Source organism: Vigna radiata, chromosome 4 (genome assembly GCF_000741045.1).
Source record: "Vigna radiata var. radiata cultivar VC1973A chromosome 4, Vradiata_ver6, whole genome shotgun sequence".
In the NCBI taxonomy this organism is placed as follows: Eukaryota; Viridiplantae; Streptophyta; class Magnoliopsida; order Fabales; family Fabaceae; genus Vigna; species Vigna radiata.
Genome location: NC_028354.1, coordinates 4684925 through 4705673, shown reverse-complemented (window position 1 = coordinate 4705673; position 20749 = coordinate 4684925). Strand labels below are relative to the sequence as shown.

The 20749-nt window shown below is 32.1% G+C and overlaps 3 protein-coding genes and 1 long non-coding RNA gene across 15 annotated transcripts in view; 1 reads left to right on the top strand and 3 right to left on the bottom strand.

The window, feature by feature from the left end:
• Positions 1–1272, bottom strand: part of LOC106758273 (extensin-3) — a 3159-nt gene extending 1887 nt beyond the window's left edge. Inside the window, exon 1 of one of the 2 annotated variants that reach the window (XM_022779617.1) lies at positions 43–1272. In XM_022779617.1, the coding sequence (XP_022635338.1) occupies positions 43–527 (485 nt within the window). In that variant the 5' untranslated portion in view covers positions 528–1272. Of the gene's footprint in view, positions 1–37 lie in introns of both variants that reach the window. The other variant, XM_014641211.2, reaches the window with a different exon arrangement.
• Positions 1–2546, top strand: part of LOC106758674 — a 5334-nt gene extending 2788 nt beyond the window's left edge. The window contains exon 3 of the long non-coding RNA XR_002667490.1: positions 2182–2546. This is a non-coding gene — a long non-coding RNA (uncharacterized LOC106758674). The remainder of the gene's footprint in view (positions 1–2181) is intronic.
• A 3078-nt stretch (positions 2547–5624) lies between these two features.
• LOC106758673 (E3 ubiquitin ligase BIG BROTHER) lies at positions 5625–9862 on the bottom strand. Of its 4 annotated transcripts, XM_014641624.2 has the most exons (10): positions 9677–9860; positions 9504–9572; positions 8947–9033; positions 8641–8809; positions 8193–8430; positions 8011–8048; positions 7824–7868; positions 6772–6905; positions 6256–6364; positions 5627–5927 (listed from the first exon to the last, which is right to left on the bottom strand). In XM_014641624.2, the coding sequence occupies exons 4-10, from the start codon at positions 8761–8763 to the stop codon at positions 5874–5876; spliced, it is 741 nt and encodes a 246-aa protein (XP_014497110.1). In that variant the 5' UTR covers positions 8764–8809; positions 8947–9033; positions 9504–9572; positions 9677–9860; the 3' UTR covers positions 5627–5873. The 4 variants fall into 4 exon arrangements, with proteins under 4 accessions (XP_014497113.1, XP_014497112.1, XP_014497111.1 ...); XM_014641627.2 differs by lacking the exon at positions 7824–7868 and having other exon boundaries at positions 5625–5927; positions 9677–9862; XM_014641625.2 differs by lacking the exon at positions 8947–9033 and having other exon boundaries at positions 5626–5927; positions 9677–9861.
• A 4420-nt stretch (positions 9863–14282) lies between these two features.
• Positions 14283–20311, bottom strand: LOC106759326 (ADP,ATP carrier protein 1, mitochondrial). Of its 8 annotated transcripts, XM_014642448.2 has the most exons (5): positions 16663–18130; positions 16170–16313; positions 15769–16052; positions 14733–15104; positions 14283–14653 (listed from the first exon to the last, which is right to left on the bottom strand). In XM_014642448.2, the coding sequence occupies exons 2-5, from the start codon at positions 16276–16278 to the stop codon at positions 14357–14359; spliced, it is 1062 nt and encodes a 353-aa protein (XP_014497934.1). In that variant the 5' UTR covers positions 16279–16313; positions 16663–18130; the 3' UTR covers positions 14283–14356. The 8 variants fall into 8 exon arrangements, with proteins under 8 accessions (XP_014497934.1, XP_014497933.1, XP_022635336.1 ...); XM_014642447.2 differs by lacking the exon at positions 16663–18130 and adding an exon at positions 20115–20311 and having other exon boundaries at positions 15769–16313; XM_022779615.1 differs by lacking the exon at positions 16663–18130 and adding an exon at positions 18347–18484 and having other exon boundaries at positions 15769–16313.
• Positions 20312–20749: the final 438 nt, after the last annotated feature.

Sequence of the window (20749 nt, the reverse complement as noted above, 5' to 3'; positions counted from 1 at the left end):
GATGGAGATGGTGGAGGGGGAGACTTGTAGATATAAGGAGGTGGAGGTGATGGAGATGGTGGAGGAGGAGACTTGTACACATATGGTGGAGGAGGTGAGGGGGATGGAGGTGGTGGAGACTTGTAAACATAAGGAGGAGGTGGTGATGGGGATGGAGGTGGAGGAGATTTATACACGTATGGAGGGGGTGGTGAAGGAGATGGAGGTGGAGGAGATTTATAAACATATGGTGGGGGTGGTGATGGGGATGGTGGTGGAGGAGACTTGTAGATGTATGGAGGTGGGGGTGAAGGAGAGGGAGGGGGTGGTGACTTATAGACATAAGGTGAATGTGGAGATTTGTGTGCATGTGGAGGTTTTTTGTGATGGTGGGGTGGGTGTTTTGCATGCTGTGGTGGAGAGTAATAGGTTGGCTGGGATGCATAGTAAGGCTTATAATCATCACCAGCGACAGTGATAGCAATTAGACAAAATGCCAATCCATAGATGAGTCGAGGCCAGTGCCTCGGCCCTGCTGATGTTCTCATCTTCTGTCAGTGTGCAGCACCAGTCGTTGTTTAGATGAGCTATGCTCTATTCTTGCATTTGCATAGTATGCATCGAAACCCTTTATATAGTGTTAACCTTCAGTTATGGCTGATACTGTTTATTTGTTAAAATGCATTGACAGACTGGTTGAGGATTTAATATACATGCTGCACATTACCCTTTTTGTTTAAATCATTATTCGGAGTTGAAGTTGCGGGCCTCCATTATGTGAATTCATATCTCTTACAAAGTCAAGAAAGAAGGTTGGCAATGGCATGGTTGGACGTAAGAACTAGTTGAATTTGATCAAATTTTGAAAATGCGTGTCAAAGCAGCCAGCTATTATTATTTCCATTAAACTTTACAGAACCAGTGATTATATTGGAGCAAGCCAGAAGTACCAAACATCATATTGAAGTCAAATGTCAGGGTGTCGGTCAAAACAAAAACCTACCTGACATCCCTATCAATAGGCAAACTTACATTTTCAAGTCATGACAGTGACTACAATTAAAATTATCCCCATGATAATGTGACGTTATAATATAATTTTATCTTGGTATGATTACTGTAGACCATTTTACTGTTTTTCTCATCCGTACAAAATATTGCCTTATGAACCTTTTATCAGTTACCCCATTTTACTAGGTTTTCAGGGTTTAACTGTTGATGTAATATTATTGATACTTGACTAATTTTTTTTTCCACATTAACATTGAGCATCTAACTAACTAATGTTCTTAGCTGCATTTTGAGTGGTTTCCCTATCCGATTGTAGTTTTCCATTACATTACTGGTCTAGTGCGAACTCTGCAGGTAGGACGCATTTTTCCTAGCGATTTCATTATACTTGCTATATGTACTGTTTTAGACATATTAGATAATGCTGCTACTGTTGTTACTCTGCCATCATCGTGTGTTTTCAGAGGCACGTGTTCTACATATAAGATGATCCATTCGTTGCGTTTTGATAGTCATTTTAATTGTAGAGATAAACACAACTTGCTCCACTTATTACTCTCTCTGATTTATTATGTTCTTGACATGGTGCTAGAATAATAGTAGATTTATTAACGTACACATCAAAATTAACTATTGGTGCCTGTCATAGACTCATGGCCAAAGACATTTGGAGATTCATATTCTTGTCAAGTTAAGGTACAAATTAGTCATTGAGTGATGGGAAGGATTCGATCCGAATACCTAGTTTAGGTTTGGATGTCAGAAATAATATATGGTAGCAAATTACATGCTGCTTGTACATTTATCTGCACTCAGATATATAGCAGATATTAAAGTGATCTTAGTTTTGAAATTAGATGAAAATTTGATGAACAGTCGGGGAAGATAATTCCTTTTGCAGTTATAGATCGTAATTAAAATTTTAATCCATATTGACCTTGTTGTCTCTCCTATAAGACATTCTCCCTCAACTTATAAAGTTTTGAATTGAGTTAATTATACTATTACTCATCTCATCAGGACATAGATATCCCTCAACTTGGCATTTAGTTTAGTATCTCTAATTTCAATTCCCTAATCAAACATATTATTATACGGATTGGCTAAAAGAGAATTGCATCATATTATATAGCATTGCATTGCAGGTGAGTTCCAATCTAACCTGGGTTCATAAATAATTGATGTTGGCAGTGTCAACGAGTTGGTGTGGCCAGCTGTGGGAAACGAATTATATTCACAATTTCGTGGGAAGCCATCAATAATCTTCCCTCCCCTCAGGTTCTCCTTAAACCTAATTTCTTTCCCTCTAAATTTCATGAAAATAGATAATATCTTGTAAAACTCAACTTCTCTGATATATAGTAAGAAGCAATTTTAACCATTCCATTTTGGATAGAGGGTAAGATTATTATTCCATTTTATACTTCATTTCACTGGTATGCTTACTCTTTCAAGGAAAACAAAGAGTTGAGATTAATTTTCTGTAAAATATTTTTAATACTATATTATATTATATAAAATCTGTTATATGGAGTTTACAAAGTTTTTAGCTTTTTGGGGAGATAATTTTGGCCATTCGATTTTATATAAATATTCGAGAATGATTTTTTAAAATCAGCTTTTGTATTTTCTCCTATTCAATAGGTTGAACATATTTTTATTAGGAAATTATGAAAAGTTTGGTCAATTAATTCCTGAATTCACAAATGTTATATCTTAATTTCAGGAATTGAAATGCAATTGTTTATGTAGTTAAATTGATCGATGCTATTGATTTCATACATTATTTTATTTTAAATTTGATATATACTGATTCTTGTTTATTCCTTTTTCTTTTTTTAAATTTGAGATATCCTTTAAGAAAAAATTTGATTCTTAGTCAAGAGGTTGACTTATTTTAATATATGTTTTTTTTGTTCACATACATATATTTAAGTAGCATGATTGTCCTTCAACCACGTTAGTTGGTTATTTTTATTTAACTAAAAACTTGAAATAAGAGTTTGAATCATAAAAGTAATATTTGAGTTTGACCATAATAATAGTAGTTAAAAACAATGGAGATCAAACCATGTATCAGAATTATAACTCTTTGATTTTTAAATTTAATAAAAAAAACCGCTGTATTGATTTTTACATAAATATTATTTAAAAAGTGGATGTGGTCATATATACAATAATTAGTTATTGAATAATGATGTAAAATTAAAACATATACAGCTTCTTCTTAACTTTCATGCGTGTATTTAATTGACTTTATTTAACTTTCCCTCTTTAAGTAATTAAAAAATAGCTTTTTCCTAAAGTATTTATTATATTATGATATTTATGGTGTAGTGATTTTTTTAAGAAGATTTGTTATTTCAATTTGTCAGCATTAGTTTTTACAAGAAGAAAATATAAGTGTAGTACTTGAAGCTTTATTAATATTCTTCAATAAAAAAATAAATAAAAAACAAGGTTTGTTTCTCAGCACCAAATTTTAAATAGAAAGATCTGATATTAGATTATTAGTTATAGAAGTAAAAGGTAGAATGAAAGTCTGATCCTTGAGAGTTTGAATTTAGTTATAGGACTTAAATAAATTAAAATAAAATTCTTTAAAATAATTTGATTTTACAATTTCGTGCTTAATTGCATATAGATTCTTCCTACATTTTATAATAAAAGGAATTTATTAAAATACAATTATATAAATGTAAGTATTAATTTATTTCAAAATAATAGATTTGAAAGATAAAAATTACTTTCAAGTTTTATGTATTTATTAACTTTTAGTAATTTAAAACGAAGGTAAGATTGAAGTTAATTTTAAAGTTTATTTATTAATCAGCATTTAACAACTAAGTTGATAGAAAAATACAACTATATTACAAAGAAATAACAAAACTATAGTTTTTGCTAAGAAATAACAAAGAAAACGTATTACTTATCTCAAAATTGGAGGGACAAAAATATTGTTGTTGTGTGTATCACGAAACCACGTTCTTGCATAAATTGATAGAAGATCGCGGTGTTATAAAAAACAAAAAGATATCGCTAGCCTTTAGTCAAATCATTGCATCCAGTATTAAACGTTGCGATAATTATAGAGCTATTTTTTTCTCAGAAAATTTTTATAATGATTTTTTAAACACAATTATTTATATATATTTATAGAAAAAAAATATGTTTATTAAGAATTTACTTTGTTATCATATCACAATAATCAATAGATATTATAGCAATATATTTGAATCCATCATTTAATACATGTATAAATGAAGGATACAAAAATACATGTGTAAAAAGGTTTTAAATTAGAAAGAAAATTGTTTAATTTTGTAATTTTAGTTTAGCAACACGAGTTTAAACCTATTTTCATTTTTGAAATAAAAAATAGAGTAAATACTTTATGATTTATTGAATTTTTATGATGCCATCAAATTATTCATTGTCATTATTAGTCGTTGATTTTTTAATAAGTACTGAAAAGGTTATATGGATGATTATTGATTAAAAGTATAATTTGTTTTCAGTAAGAGTATATGGAAATTAATCTCAAAATAATTGTCTAATGACTGATCTAACTTAAAAGATATGTGAAATTCATATACTAGACCGTGTTTAATAATTTCTAGTAAAAAAGAAAATAGAGGGTGGTGTCGTGAAATGCGTTTATTTTTAATCCTACTTTTGAATTATTTTCATTCCCATACTTAACATAAAAATTAAGAAAGTAACACTACTCTTTTATTTTAATAAATATAATATTTAATTGCACCATTGTCTCATTTTATTAATACTTTTATTTCAAGAATAAGAAAAAAAAATAAAACAATTATTAGAAATAAATAAATAAGAGGTGCAAAAAGCAATTATCAGTTTGACATAGTAGTTCTTTTGTGGGCCTCTGACCTCTGAAAAAGAGAGCTAAAAATTTCGGGGAAAGCTATTTGCATCCATCTTTTTTGTAATTTTTTTATGCACTTTTCAAAAACACCTGTTTTTGGTATTTTAAATTTAAAATCATAACAATATCATAGAAAATGGAATAATTCACATTTTTTCTAAAATTTGAAAGAAAAATCATATAAAAAATATAAGGAACTTTTGATCAAAAGTAAAAAAAATAAAATAAAACACTTTTCTCTATAGTGTGTACTGTAGTGATATATGATATAAAGATTATCTACGATCACTAGATAATCGGGTTGATTCTAATTTTTGTGTGCACATGAATATAATAGTATTATATAATTTAATAGTAATATTGGTGAAAACGTGTGTAAACCTATCATTCGCGCATCTATATTACATATAACAATATCTTCACTATTTTAGGTTTCGGTACTCAAAACACATAGCAGATGTTAATTCAGAATAAATAAAAAATACTAAATTGGTGAAATTAGAGCACATAATTCCACCTTTACGATAAAAGCAGCTGCCAATCATTTATGCAGTGGGCACTGGGCATTCTGTCCTTATTTTGTGTCTGGCCTCTTGAATGTTTTATGGATTTTATCATATAGGGAATCTATGTTTACATCAAGCTTTGTATTGAGTTATGATTTATGTTTTTAAGGCATATTTATAATGTTGCCCAAAGCTGAAGTATGGTTTCATGGTTTGTATGTGTTTGGCAAGTGGGAATATGTTAGTAAGGTGGTTTTGAAATAATTAGTATAAATACACTTAAATATTAATAAACCACACTTTTTTGGTAGGTTGTACTAAGAAAGATTGATCATTTTTCATTTTTGTAAATGAGAAAGGGTAACCCTTATACCTATATAATACATTATTTAATAGCTGATAAAAAAGAAGAAGAAGGAGATATTTAGGCATAGGGAAAAACCGAATCATGTACAGGTAGGGTACTTCTATTCGCTGAAAGGTGATTATTTGTGTTTTGACACGTCCACGATCACCTCTCTGTAACACATAGGGCAAGCCTAAAAAAAAAAACACAGAAGATAAGACGCATTTCAGCATATGCGAAATTGAGCACTACAAGTATTTAACGAACTCGTTATTATAAATTAATGGGAATCAACAACTGACGTGAATCCTAAAAAATATGATTTTCACAAAGAAAATTTGGGAGTAGTAATTGCCAGTGGGAAACCTAAATTAGTTCTTATATGCCTCGTGATCTCTCATTAAAATGCTTATATTTATAAAATTTTCAACATTTGTATTTCTTATTTCAGTAATGCTTTGATAGATTCTGAAGTTCGGAGTCTATTACGCACTCGGAGATCTCATTCCTAAACAACTTGCCTTATTGATGCTAAGCCATTTGTTCCCACAGCTAGCATGATAGGCATGTTTGCATGGTAAAGTCATCCTCTTCTCCCCTCTTCTATATTCCATCTGACAAATCACGCATCTAAACATGAAAATGAATCAGAATAGCACATTAAGGAGGAGTCAATATCCAAATAATTGCTCTTCTGTCAAGAAAACTATAGATAAGACTTAGTTGCAATTCAAGTTTGCAATGGGCTCAACATACCAAAGTATTTATAGAGTTCTTGAATAATCTACACATGCACATGTTCTATTTCTTAGTGATAGACTTGGAACACCTAATAAATCCATTACTGTTTTTTTTTTTTATATAATATGTCTCATTTGTCTGCTACCGCACCCAAATTTATTAACCTCGTTGCTAGACAATGTAGTTTAACAGGGCTAAAGCATATAATTCTGAAAAAAATTTACTAAACAGAAAAACTTATATGAAGTAATTTCTTTTTCAGAAAACTAAAACAAAATCTAGTAACGGAAAATAACCTCTCCTCCCGTGACTTCTTCCTAAAGAAGAAAAAGCGGCCACACTTGTACTTCGATACTGGAATCGATGAAATTTGTTCTTGTGTGAGACCACGACACTCAGTTCCAACCGTCTCACTTAATTCAAGTAGTTCCTACGATAAATAAAATGGCATCAATGTGAGGAAAAACTAAAAGAATAAAACCAAGTGAAAGAAGTCCGTACTTCCAACTTTTATCTATTGTCATTCATCGAGATGTTCATAGAAAAAGTAATTTAGATTTTCACTGGTAAACAAGTAGAAAGGGATTTACAGAAAAGATAAAAGAATACTGTCCCAGAATTTCTTCAATACCTAAGATGAAAAAGGATACTATTAAGAAAAAGTATTGTACTACTGACGAAAGACACAAAGAACTTGACTTTTACAACTACGTACTAATTATTATCAGAACGGCACGCATGTCATGCAAATTATAACCCCCGTCAACCAATGAACGTAATAATTGTTTCAAACACCCCATTCATTGGTTTTGAACCCTTAAAAGCTTCCACCATCCTATTAGTCTATTTTTATAGGGGAAGGCAAGGGTTGTCAATATCATGCTATCTTGTTTAAACTAAATAATCTTTAAAATGGTATAGAGGTTTTGCAGCGCCTTCCTTACTTGCAACTATGATGAGTGACAAAATGTCCTAATTGCTAAATCAATCCCACAACTGTCTCCTCTGTAACTATTATAAGCACTTGTTAAAACCATAATAAAAAATCAAGTTTCTGGATTATAACTACCATTATACAACTTTTGAACATTTTTTTGGGAAAATGATGCAGTAGTAGTGTGGATATAACATAATGCATTGTGCTGGAAGAAACGAAGGAGAAAGCCTTGCAAGAGTGAAGCCAAAGACGACAAAAAAGGAAAAGGTTCAAAACAATTGTAAAACATACCATTATATACATCTAGAATATTGGTTGTATACTTTTAAGAAACCAAATATAAGATTAGTTTACTTTTAAGGGAGAAATATATGTGGACAACAAAAGGAAGGCTATTATTTTCAGTCCAACCTCATAGGTCATGTTGTCAGGATCAATATTGTCTTCCCAACTGACCTGAAAAAATTTATGAAAAAAGGGCTTAGCTCATTCTAATTAATTAGTGATTGTGTTGTAGGCATAGAGACAACTTCAATGTTGAAAGAATACCCATTTAATTATTTAAATATTTAATGCACAAGAAATTTAATAAAAATACCTCATAGTCATTGAAATCATTATGATGCCTTCTCGGACCTGAAAGAAAAAAGATGGATTTGTTTTAATCTTGAGCACACATTTTATTTTATACATTGGTATTAAACTACAGATCTACAAAAGGGGTTTAAGTGGATAATATATTTGGCGAAAATTATCAAGTGATGAAACTCTCTAGCTTACATTCAGTAGAACTGTCTAGTGACACATTGTTTACTCCTTCTTCCCTTTCTATACGTATTGTTGCCATCTGTTCATTGATTGTTGCAGAGTTTTCCGAGTGCCTTCTATACTCATCCATCAATTGCTCATGATAATTCACCTCGTAACCATTACTATCCTGATAGTACGAGGTACTGCCTGGTTCAGACAGCCCAGATTTGTCAAAGCTTGTAGTCGAACTTGAAGGGTATGAACTCTCCTGTATATATATGGAAACTTTTTTACTTGCAACTTTCAACCAAAGTTCTACTCGTACGAAAATATCATGAATAATATTGTATATAAACCCTTTAAAAGAAGACCTTTATTCTATATTTAAAAAGTTCTACAATGTATATCAAACTTAGCTATGTATCCCAACAAATCTATCAATATCCAAACATAATGTAGATAATATCTATGAAGGTACCTGAGCATGTGAGGCACCAGAAAAAATGAAGTTAACATGTTCGTATGTAAGACCTTCAACATATTCAATAAAGCTTCCTGCTGTGCTGTAGGGATAGCTCATGTTATTGTAACGGACCTCCATGTGTGGATTCTAACTGATCTTGAATTTTATCTGCCGGACAAGTACTCTGTAGAGTGAATTCAAAGAAAATAGTGAATCAGTAATGTGAGTTTACAGAAAATGGTGAATCTGCAGAGTGAATTCACGGACAAGTAATCTGCAGAGTGAATCACGAAAGGTAATGTGCAGAATGAATTCACATACAGGTAATTTGTAGAGTGAATTCAAGTATTCAATTCCGCATGTTCGTCAGTAAAACTGAAGCAATCAACACCAGATCACTCAGCTACCCTGAATTTTGAGATAAAGAAATGCTTAGGTCTTTCTAGATACTGTAGTTTGTAAAGCCCAAATAATTATTGTCCTAATTACAATAACTATGAAAGTCAATAATAAGTAGTACATCACTACTCATAGTTATTGATCTCGAAAATAATGAAACAATTAAGGTACAGTAACAATTTTAATGTAGTTATTACTGAACAAAATTAAAATCCTAACATACACTACATATAAACCAATCAGTGGATATGAACGACGTTATTGCATAATTTTTGCATTCGCCAGATTCTAAAAAGAGGAACAAAGTTGCATGAAGCATTTTCACGGTAAACTTGAAAGCGCACTAATCAAGAGGAAAAGGAAACAGAGCTTAAACACTCTCGAGGTAGTTAGTTATGCAACGATGAATAAGATCGCGTGGAACGAATAGTGAAATCTTCGATCTCTGGAGAAGAAAAGAGAAACTCAACGAGGAGTACCTGTTTAGTTGGACGGAAGCAGAGAATTAGAGCGTAAGTCTCGCAGTCGCAGTTGCGTTGATTCTAGAACTGTAAAAAAAAAAATGGTGATAGGTGAAGTGAAGATGAAAATGGAATGCATGAGTATAAGATGAAAAAAGTGAATTGAATGGAAGGAATATGAAGAAACTGACCTTGATCTCTTTTGGTGCCGAATGAAAATGAATGAACCAAGAACGAACGAATGAAAAGCTTTGTAACTTCCTCTGTTAACTCTGCTTTCTCCACCTTTAAGCACTTCTTCAAGGAACACGCCAACTCCATTTGATATAGATCATGATCACCTGCATCGCACCTCTTCTCCAACCGTTTCTGTTTTTTCTCTTTTATTTTATGTATTTATTTAACCATTATATTTATTTATTTATAATATATTAACTCAGCTCAACAGATTAAAAATAATTTATAAACATTTTTCTTAATATATATTGTGAAAACAGTCTTATAGAAAATTTATTTTATTTTTAATTATTATATCATATCATCCTATGTCTTTTTTAAGCACTCATACACTTCACAATTTAGATGTGAAGTCTAAGTTACATTAAATTAAATGTGATGAAAAAGTTTAGCACAAAAAACATTATAAATTCATTGTTTTAAGTTTCTTGGTTGGATATAGTGTTAATATTTTATGTGTGAATTGAGTTTATGTAATATTGGTATTAGAAAAGTCTTTTTTTTATGGATGATTAAGCAAGTGTGTTTCGTAATAACAATAAAAAAAGGATAGTAGTAATTAGCATAAGTAAAAACTGATTGAAAATAAAAATGAGTTTAAGACTTATATTAACTAATAATGAGAAAATTGAGTATAATGTAAGGAAGAAAAAGGTTTTGGGTGTAGGATTATGGATCATAGTTAAAACACTTATTCACACTTAATGTTATAATATTTTATAAACTCTATTAGAGTTTCTTGGTAGTATTGTGATCCTCGAATATTTTCAAGAAATTTCTGTTGTATCTTGAGAGACTTGCGCAATACACCGCGGATAAGTCCTTAAGGACAGTGATCTACACGTTTCAGGAAATTGCGGTATGAGATTTTGTAAGTATTTTTACAACTCGTAAAACATCTTCAATTTTGGTTACAAAGTTTTTTTAGGTTCTTAATGTTTGGTGATGTACTTACCAAAATCCTCTAAGCTCAAGTTAGTATAATATTTGTTTCGTTAGCACAGTATATTCTTAAATTTTCAATAAATACAATCACTTATCTCTTCATCTCAGACTTCTATTTATAAGTTTTGATATGAACTTATAACTATTATAGACTTAATCATACTTTACCTATAAACTTGATTATAGGTGATACTTAAAGTTTTTAAGTATTCATGACCATTAAATCATTTCTTACATTTGACTTAATGGTCGTTTGATTGAAATCCTAATATATTCTTGTCCTAAGCTACTAGGTCAATAGTTGATAAGAAGTCATGACACATAAACTATGTATTTATTATTTTTAAGTGTGTGAATTTCTCATCCCAAAATTGAACTCATGTCATTTATAGCTTATTCCTCTGGAAATATTCATCACAGATCAAGTGAATTTTATTTTCTAGATAATTAAAAATAACAAAGTGGTGCACTTCAGTTCTCGGAATATATGTCTCATCAATGCAAGTTCATTTTTGTCTAATTTACTTTTCTTTTTAGTGTTCTTTGGATGGCAAACTGTGCACACTGCACCAAAGAGGAGAACACATGGAAAAGATAGTGCGAGGCATGTGAGAAAATGAAGCTGAATTGATATGAATGAGCAAGTGCTGGCGTGGAAGTGAAGCGAAACACGAAAAGTATAACTTATATTGACATATTCCAATCACAGCACAGTCCTTTTGTCTGCATTGGTGAAGCCCGAAGATGAAGAAATAAAGAATAGCCACCAGACATTCGCCAAGTAATTAATAAACTATTTCCAAAGATTCGCTGCTTCTCCTCAAGGGATATGTTCTGTGCAGAGGAGTGGCATGACTCATGGCAGAGCCATTTTTTTATTAGGTTAGTCTCTAATTTTTCAAATCCTTAATTTTTAGTTTCTCTGTTTTTAAAATAAAAGTTTAGTCTTTTAATTTTTTTTAAAATGAATGATTTTTATCCAATTGTTTAAATTAAGACTTTGATGTCTAAAGTATTAATACTAACCCACATGCGATACATTTTTTTTTCTTTTAAAAGCACATATGATGTATTCTGATTGGTTTTTTGTATCATTATAATATTTTAACTATCAATGTCTTAATATAGATTGTTAGATTAAGATAATGAATTTTAAAGTAAAAAGATTAAATACCTATATTTTCGAATAAGTATTAAAAGTTTAAATTAAGAATAAAGGAACTAAAATTATTTGTACTTTTATCTTATATAGAAGACAGGATATGAATGATATCTTGTAAAACAATTGGGTTTTCATCCTTTAGAATCGGGTAATCATACTTTGACATCCAGAATGTGATCAATTTTTTACATCACCACATGTCACATTTTGGATGGTCCGTGTGTTTTAAAAAATAAAATAACATAATGACGTACATTTACTGTCGAGTTCAAAACAAGTGACAGATTCAAAGATGTCTTCTTGGTGCTAAAAGTTAGCTTACACTATCCAGTTATTTGTATATTGCTATCACTTTCCTTTCTGCACCATCACTTCAAAGAAAAACGTTTCGTTCAGGATGGACTTCGATATAAATGTGTTCTTAAATGATAATTAATGAATTTTATTTAATAAAATTGGTTAAAAATAAACTATGGAGTTCAAAACAAGTGACAGATTCAAAGATGTCCTCCAGTTAACCTAAACTACCCACTTATTTGTACATTGATTTTCGGTCTATTACTATACATTGAATCACGTCATTCTGTCATTTTATTTTTTAAACCACGTAAATCACCCAGAATATAATATGTAACGGTGTCAAAAATTTGTCATGGATGTAAAAGTATCATTACCCTTTAGAATTATTGGTTTAAGAGATAAGGAGAAAGTTTTGGCATGGGATATGTCATTATAACACTAACTGCTAAGCTGTTGCCATAACTATACTGACATAAATGATATTGAATTCGATTCTCTTAAAATAAAGTCATGAAATTAAATCTAAATCTTACATATAAAAAGAATGTGATAAGAAAAAAGTTCCACCAAAAATTATCAACCAAATTTTCCAGACATGAATTAATCAGGGTAAGCAAAAGTTAATTGATACTTTAAGATATACCTATAAAATATGATTATGATGATACGTTATTGGTAGTTGACATAACCACTTAATATTTGCGAAATATGTAGATAATTAACAAGTATTTATTAAATTAAATACATAAAAAAAAAACTAAAAAATATATTACATCATAACAAAGTCCAACCTTAAATTTTACAAAGTGAACACATATTTTCTATAAACATGGAAACCTAATTTGCTCAAATGCAATAGGAATTATATTTTCTTCATGCTTTTAGTGCTTTACAAATTCATTCATTTATCATTGGATGGAATATATATATATATATATATATATATATATATATATATATATATATATATATATATATATATATATTAACAATATTATTTTTATCTATTTTGAAGTTGGATGACCAAACCTGGTGTTGGGTATTATTGGCTTTTACAAAGTCATATTTATGTAGTGATTTGACATAGAGTCTTTTTTCGTGTTATATTCGATGACATCCACTATACTTAGATGTCAAAATATGATATTATTCATATATTGGTTTGACTCATTTTCTTCCTCATAGTTTATTTTTATCGAAAATGACAAAGAGAGGTCTTTGAATATTGTTTAGGATATTAAGAAGTTCTCACACTTTCCTTTGGATCTTTAATCTTCATTCATGGCGCTATATCCATTTAGGATTTGATAAAGGAGATAATTTACAAATTTGAGGTATAGGTGGGAAGGGGGCACAATGGGAGCATGTAATAGTTGCTAAGAACTTTAGGAAATAATGTGCATTGCTTTCAATTTCTCTTTTATTTCTTTTATGGAAAGTTAAACCTAATGTTAAAATTAGATGTAATAAATTAAATCTGATCTATTTTTTTTACATATGTTGTTCCATTTCAACTTTAATATTTGATTTTTATGTTTAATGTTATTTTGACTTAATCACTCATGATTATTGGTTTTTTAAGTATTGAAAATTTCTTTTGAACCTAAATTGAAATTGAATGTCTTTTGAAGTGCTAAAACACAATTCATTAGTAATTCTAGTAATTTTAGATTCTTGAACTAAATACATGATTGTTTGTTGATGATTCAAGAAACAAGATTTTACTATATTTATGAGTTAATTTTAACATAAAATTGAAATTAAGATTAACTATAATCTTGTGTTAAATTTCTTGTTACTTCCTATGTGTTTGATGAAAACAAAGAAAGAGTTTATTAGTGCTATTGTGATATTTATATCTAATTGAATTTAAAATTATAAGAATTATCGATGAAAAATCCTTTAGAAAAGAACCATATATATTACTTTTTACATGCGATCGGATAGGTACATATGTCGTTTTGCCACAAATATTTATCCCTTTTCTCAATACTTTTCACACACATACATATACATATACACATATATACACATATATATATATATATATATNATATATATATATATATATATATATATATATATATATATATATATATATATATATATATATATATATATATATATATATATATATATATATGTAATTGCACATGAATAAATAAAACACTTGACTTTGAATGCAGTTTTGGTACCACAGATATTCAGTATATGACACTTGTGGTAATCAAGCCCCACCAGAACCATACTTCTTTCCAAGAACAAGTAACTGAAGTTTGTCATAACCAGCAAGCACACCAGCACCTGCAACTGCACGAAGGATGTTTGCGGCGGCACCCTTGAAGAGAGATTTTGAACCTTCATTCTTCACGATTTGCGAGAATGCATCCAAAGAGCTTTTGTACTTCACAGCTTCACCCGATGTCATCATCATTCTTCTGCGAACCGTATCCAGGGGGTACGAGGCAATGCTTGCACTGATAGTAACCAGCCACCCCAGAGCAAAGCTAGCCAAGAAACTATCCTGAAAAAATAGAAATGAAAATATCGAACAAACTAACCAAGGTGACAAAAAAGGGACCATGAAAAGTATAATGCTTTACCTGCAAAGTTCCCACCAAGACCACTGGTTTCAGAGAATCATACATGCCAAAATATAAACCACGGTAAACAATGATTCCAACGCAAGAGACGTTGAAGCCACGGTAGAGGCCAGCAACACCGTCTGATTGAAGAGTCTTCCTGTACACATCGATCAAGCCATTGAATTGCCTCTCTCCACCCTTCTTTCCAGCCTTGGCATCATTGGCAAGGCGGGTTCGAGCGTAATCCAATGAATATACAAACACCAAAGACACAGCTCCTGCTGCACCACCAGATGCTACGTTCCCTGCAAACCATTTCCAGTATCCATCCCTGTCTTTCTTGAAGTTGAACAGCTTCTTAAAGTAGTCTTTAAATGCAAAATTCAAGGCCTATATAAAAGCATTAGACAGTAGTCACAAGCTTAATGATTAATGGACGATATATCATTGTATGGTCTTAGGTCACCGTAGTTCAAGCTAATTTTTACATGATACACGTTTTATTAGTTCTTACTCTAAACCAGAAAATTTGTTTAATGTCACGAAGAGAATGGATAGAAACCCACGTCAAGACAAAAGAATATTAATGAAGGAGAATGATTGTATATGATCTTATATCTCCATGATTGAAGATAATCAATGAGTGATACATAGTTGACTTCATTATTTCTTAATCTAATTGAAAATTTTGACTTAATGTATGCGACTGATATAAACGTGGTATTTCAGATATGCAAAATCCAAATACCAGAACCATAAGAATGGAGAAATCATTGCATTGTATGAAACCAACTGTTCATGATCTCACTCAGTCTTCACCAACGTGCTGCCAAGTTTTTTTAATTTATGATTCCTAGTTCATTTCAATCTCTCTGTGATGACATTAAAAAATTTACTCATGTTTCATGTCAATCTCTCTGTTCTGATATTTCACAGAGAACTGAGCCTTTCGAGAGTTTATAAAACTCAACTATGTTCGTAATAATCGAGCAAGTCCATGAACACATAGTAGGTCTCAACCATACAAAGTTTCACGTTGGAATGACAAATATACCTGTGTTGGGAAGTAACGGATAACATTAGCAGTGTTCCCTCTCCACAATGAAACAAACCCTTCGTCTTTGATTGTTCTTCCAAAGCAATCTCCAATGCCCTTGTAGGGTTCAGAGAGCCTGCCCGCTTTGATCATCTCATCCTGATTTTGAATGAGAAGCTTTACACGCTCAATGGGAGCAGCTGCACTCTTGGACACTGCCGCAGAAACTCCACCCATGAGAAAATCAGTGGCAAACCTTCCCCAGTTTTTCTCCGAGGGCGATGGGATGAACACTGGTGAACCTGCAGAATGCATGTAGTTTGTGGGTTTGCATGCAGGCATGACAGGGAACTGTAACCCTGCATTTGAAAATTTTGCTAGTGAGAATCGCTGCTGAAACAGAGCTAGCCTTTTCAAACCTCCGTAACAGGTTCCAACATGTGGGGAAAGGTTGGAGTTGGATCTCAAGTGAAGCTGCCCAGCAAGCTTTTGCTCGATCCTTGGGTGCTGTTGTTTATCAATCATCATTGCTTGAGTAGTTGAATGCTTAGAAATACTTTAAACTACAAAAGAATATGATGAAATTCATCATTGCTTGAGTAGTTGATCAGTAGAGAACGACTTTGTCAAAGAAATTCATCCATATTCAGTCCAAATATGATGAAATTTATAGGTCAAAATGTATGCAGTTAGAACCACACTTGAATTTGAAATACAGCTATTTAACAATCAGCTATGGAATCAAGTAAACAGAGTGTCTTAAATAAACATAAATCGATCAAAATAGATAGACAAACCAGCTTAAGCCATGATCCAAGAGTTAAAAGGACAAAATAACAGAAACTAACTCGTCAATCAATACGAACAAGGTTATAAATAGAAACGCAAATTAAAGCCAAACCAAACACTGACAGATTGTATCTTTCGTCTTGAGTTCTTGAATGAGAACAGAGATAAGACATTAAGAAAGAAGCGTTTGAATGAAAACCATACAGGCTCCTGAAGTTAGGGAGTCTCGAACCGTTATCATAATAAGTTGAAAAATGTTCTTTCTCCTTAGTTAGTATCAACCTGTAAATCTTACGGCTGTACAGTGGTAGGCACAAATCCTACGGTTTTGGAGCTATAGATTGATTTTGCATATTATATTGTAATAGTTATTGCTGCAAAATGAGCTTCCACTTCTTGAAAACTGAAACTGAAGGTTTCATGGAAATTTCTGGCATTGACTTGTTTGCCCAAGACTTTTCAAGTTGGACAAATTTTTTTAATAAATTAGAAGCCTGTTTGTTTATCATATAAACATTTCCACTTGAAATCGCCCAAAATTGACGAAAACGACAAGTTATCAAGAAAAAAAAAATGCAGAATAAACCACTGGTTCTGATTTGGTGATCAGGATTAAAGACTGACATAAATGATTTCGACTTTAAATTATATTTTAATAAGGCAATATGTTCGCATACTCTAAAACTAGCAAATTTCTGCATTTAAGTGATCAAGGTTTCGGACGAAAAAGTATGTACTCAATGTTTCAAATAATGTTTGAACCTCCGTTGCCTTGGATCTAAAATTGAGTCCTTTCCACTATTGACGCAGAAGCATAAAATGATAGGTTCTGTTTGTTCCGTCTAGTAACAAGTACTAAATTGTTGGAGGTGAAACCCAACACCCACTTAGCCTATCAGATTATTTTATATGGTTAAAATCTTCTTGAAGAAACCTTTCAAAAAATTATTTCTGCTAAAGTAATCAAAGGCAGACACACCATCCCGTTGAACGGTCCAGAACCTATATGCTAAACAGGAAGCAGACAATAAAATAACAATAAGGGGAGAACGGAATAGCAATACTGCACCGGTGACAATTAAAAAAAAATGTGGACCGAAACAACTAAGTTTTCAAAGACTAGAAAGCTTTCACGAAGGTGCTTTGGAAAATACATAGTTAAAAATGAATCAAGCATTCTTCATGTGGCAGCTTAAGGTAACAAAGTTATAATAAAGACTGTACCAAAAAAGTTACAAATTCAAGTCGATGCATACTCCAGGGATGCTTGTAACCTTTTTCCCCGAGTTGCACAATTATTTTTGTGTACAATATGCAGCTTTAAGGCCAAAAATAACGCATGTGGCATGTGGATACAAGTGTAACAGTTACAATTACGTTGACAAAAACAAATCAAAGCCACATCAATGGTGAATTGATGACCAATAAGAGCTAAGTGTCTTGGAGCAACATCCTTCTTTTCTGTCATAAAGGCAAAATCCCGTATGCCAATATATAGTGATTAAATGAGGTAAAGCACACAACTAGTTGAGCAATAACATTCACATTCCAAATGAATTTGCGCATCTCAGCTAAGTTGCTAGCGCCACAGCACTGCAAAAGATATAAAAAAAAAAAATAAATAACATATATTGTCAACTGAACTCTCTTCTCAACAATATGGTTGGAAGCTTTGAACAAATTGATACATCATTCATTTACTATGTTAATGCAATTTTATATCTACAGCCTAGTAACCCACCATGTAACACTATAACTGTAACCGCAAATTCTTAAACATTTTAAACGAAACGGATTCATTTTGTACCTCATTTAAGCAATAACCGCTGATCCTTTCTGAAAAGCGGCTACTGTTGTCTGCCTAAGCTGATATGCTCCCTCCCCTGCGGCCGGTTGATTCCTATAGAGGCAGGGTCTAAAGACATTTCAGATGTACTGAAATCTGTCTCTAGCTCTTTTTGTTTCAGTTTCAAGATCCTGCGCTCATTTTCTAATTTCATTCTTTTGTTCTCCAATCTCAGTCTCTCCAGCTCTCTGTCCTTCTTGCTGCAGTATCTTAACCACTTAAGCCGTTGTTTCTCAAGTTCAAGAGCTTGGGCTTGGTAGCTGATATTTTGCTCTTGAAGCTGCAACATCTGGATTTTAATCCACTCTCTTTGTTCGCGTAATGACTTCCCGGGGTCTTGAAAAACTCTTGCCATTTCAACCTCAAATTTGTCCATCCGAGAAGTTTGTGGACCAAAATGGCCATCCTCCTCACTTAATATATTTCTATCACAGAGTTCCTGCATCCTCCCTCCATCCTCGTGTGCATTAATATTAATTTCATCTTCCAACTCATCATCCTCGCTATCATTGTTATCTTCATCTTCAGATCCATTATTTTCTCTTCTTGAGTCCTTCCCATGCTCCATAGAATAACCCTGTAAATCAAGTTCATTACAATTTGGTATTCTTTGCCCATTATGGTAGGCACACATCTCCTTATAAAACAGGTGTTTTGAGCTCAGGATCTTCCTAACGTCATCCTTCATCTTAGTCGACAGGTTAGGTATTGAATCCATTAATGCAGGATTCTCAACCACTTGACAACAAGTTCCCCTTCCAAGTATGTCATTTAACCTCTTGTATCTCTTATTTAAGTCATTGAACTTGTCCTCACACTGCTGTGGCGACACATGGCAACCCTTGCTTATCATTATCTTGGAGACTGTTTTCCACTTGCCTTTCTTCTGTAAAACCCCAGGTTTCCTTTTATGACCATCCACGCCCCCAATAGTGCCATCATCACCGACACAACTCACCACTGTAATAAGAAGCCTAACCACATTATCTGTCCACTTCATTCGCTGCCAAGGAGATCCCTTTTTGCTCTTCCCACCATCCAGGTTCTCACAATTCCCTTCTTCTGCATAGCTAGGTTCGTCCTCCTCACTCAACTCATTACTATTGGAAGGAGCAATTGCCTTTCCTTTAGCAAAATTCAACCCGGCATTCAAATTTTTCACTTCAATTAGGCCAATGGGGTGATCACTTTCGAGACCACCCATGATATTCAAGTGTTGTTGACCAGTAATAGATGGATGACCAAGTTGAGTCTGTTGATGTCTATGAAATGAAGATTCCAAGTCCAAAATAGCCCCGCTAGGACCAGACAAAAAGCCTCCACCCAAACCCGAACTATTCATTCTTGGAACTCAAACACAAACCCTAATTCTAGAAGATGGTGACACAGAAACCGACTAGAACAAAATCTTAAATCTCAATTGGGTCGGGCACAGAACAGTGTTTATTTACAACCAGTTGACTAAGCCTAACACCACCACGAAACTTGGAATCCAAAACTTTTGCTCACAGAACTAAAAAATAAAATAAAGCTCATGGAATCCACGTATAGGCAATTAACGAACATTAACTAGAAATAATCATGAGAAGCTTAATACGTTGTGATAAGAACATATACCCATGTGTTCAAATCTAAACCCCTACATAAAAATATACTCTGATATTCACTGCGATTAGAACAAAGTTGATGACAACCTCTGATATTGATTACAGATCTTGTTTTGGCTTACCTGTTGGTGAGCGAAGATCAGTAGCACAGTAACAGCAGCAAAAGAAAAAGACAAAAAAGAGGGAGCTTTCCCCTGTTTTGATAAAGGGGAACCAATTTCACTGTTTCTGTTATCTCTTTCACCTCAACAGTTCAACATTAGGATCAGATAAATCTTTCTTACTCAGCACCAGATTTGTCTAATTTATAAAAACTCCCTTAATTTTGTTGGCTCTTTCTTCAAAAGCATTACTTGTCCACCATGTTTAATAAATATTTTACCTTATCCTGAAAAACAAAAAAAATATATATTTAATATAATATATTTTTGTATAAACTTTTTGTTAATCATTGTGGAATTAAAACCTAACCATTAATGGAGAGAGGAGATGGGAACGAAACCTGAAATCAATATCTGGTAATATTTATCAAATAAATACTTAAACTCATAATAAACTTATTAAATAATATCTTAGCTTATTCAGAATTTGCTTAAAATTTCTTCAGACACATTTAATCCAAATTATATAAAAAATTATTCTTCCACCCTTATCATATCACGTTAACAAAAGATATGTCCTACAAACTAAAAAAAATGTCATCCTAAAAAAAAATTACCAATCAAATAAAATATTTTATTTTAACATAATTTTATTG

Bases quoted from the DNA above. Each gene is read 5' to 3' on its own strand.
- LOC106758673 (XM_014641625.2), bottom strand. From the start codon at position 8,763: ATGGAGGTCCGTTACAATAACATGAGCTATCCCTACAGCACAGCAGGA. The intron at 8,431-8,640 runs GTACCTTCATAG...ATATATATACAG, and splicing joins CTGGTGCCTCACATGCTCAG to GAGAGTTCATACCCTTCAAG. The intron at 7,869-8,010 runs GTATTTTTATTA...AAATTTTTTCAG, and splicing joins ATGATTTCAATGACTATGAG to GTCAGTTGGGAAGACAATAT.
- LOC106759326 (XM_022779614.1), bottom strand. From the start codon at position 19,727: ATGAATAGTTCGGGTTTGGGTGGAGGCTTTTTGTCTGGTCCTAGCGGG.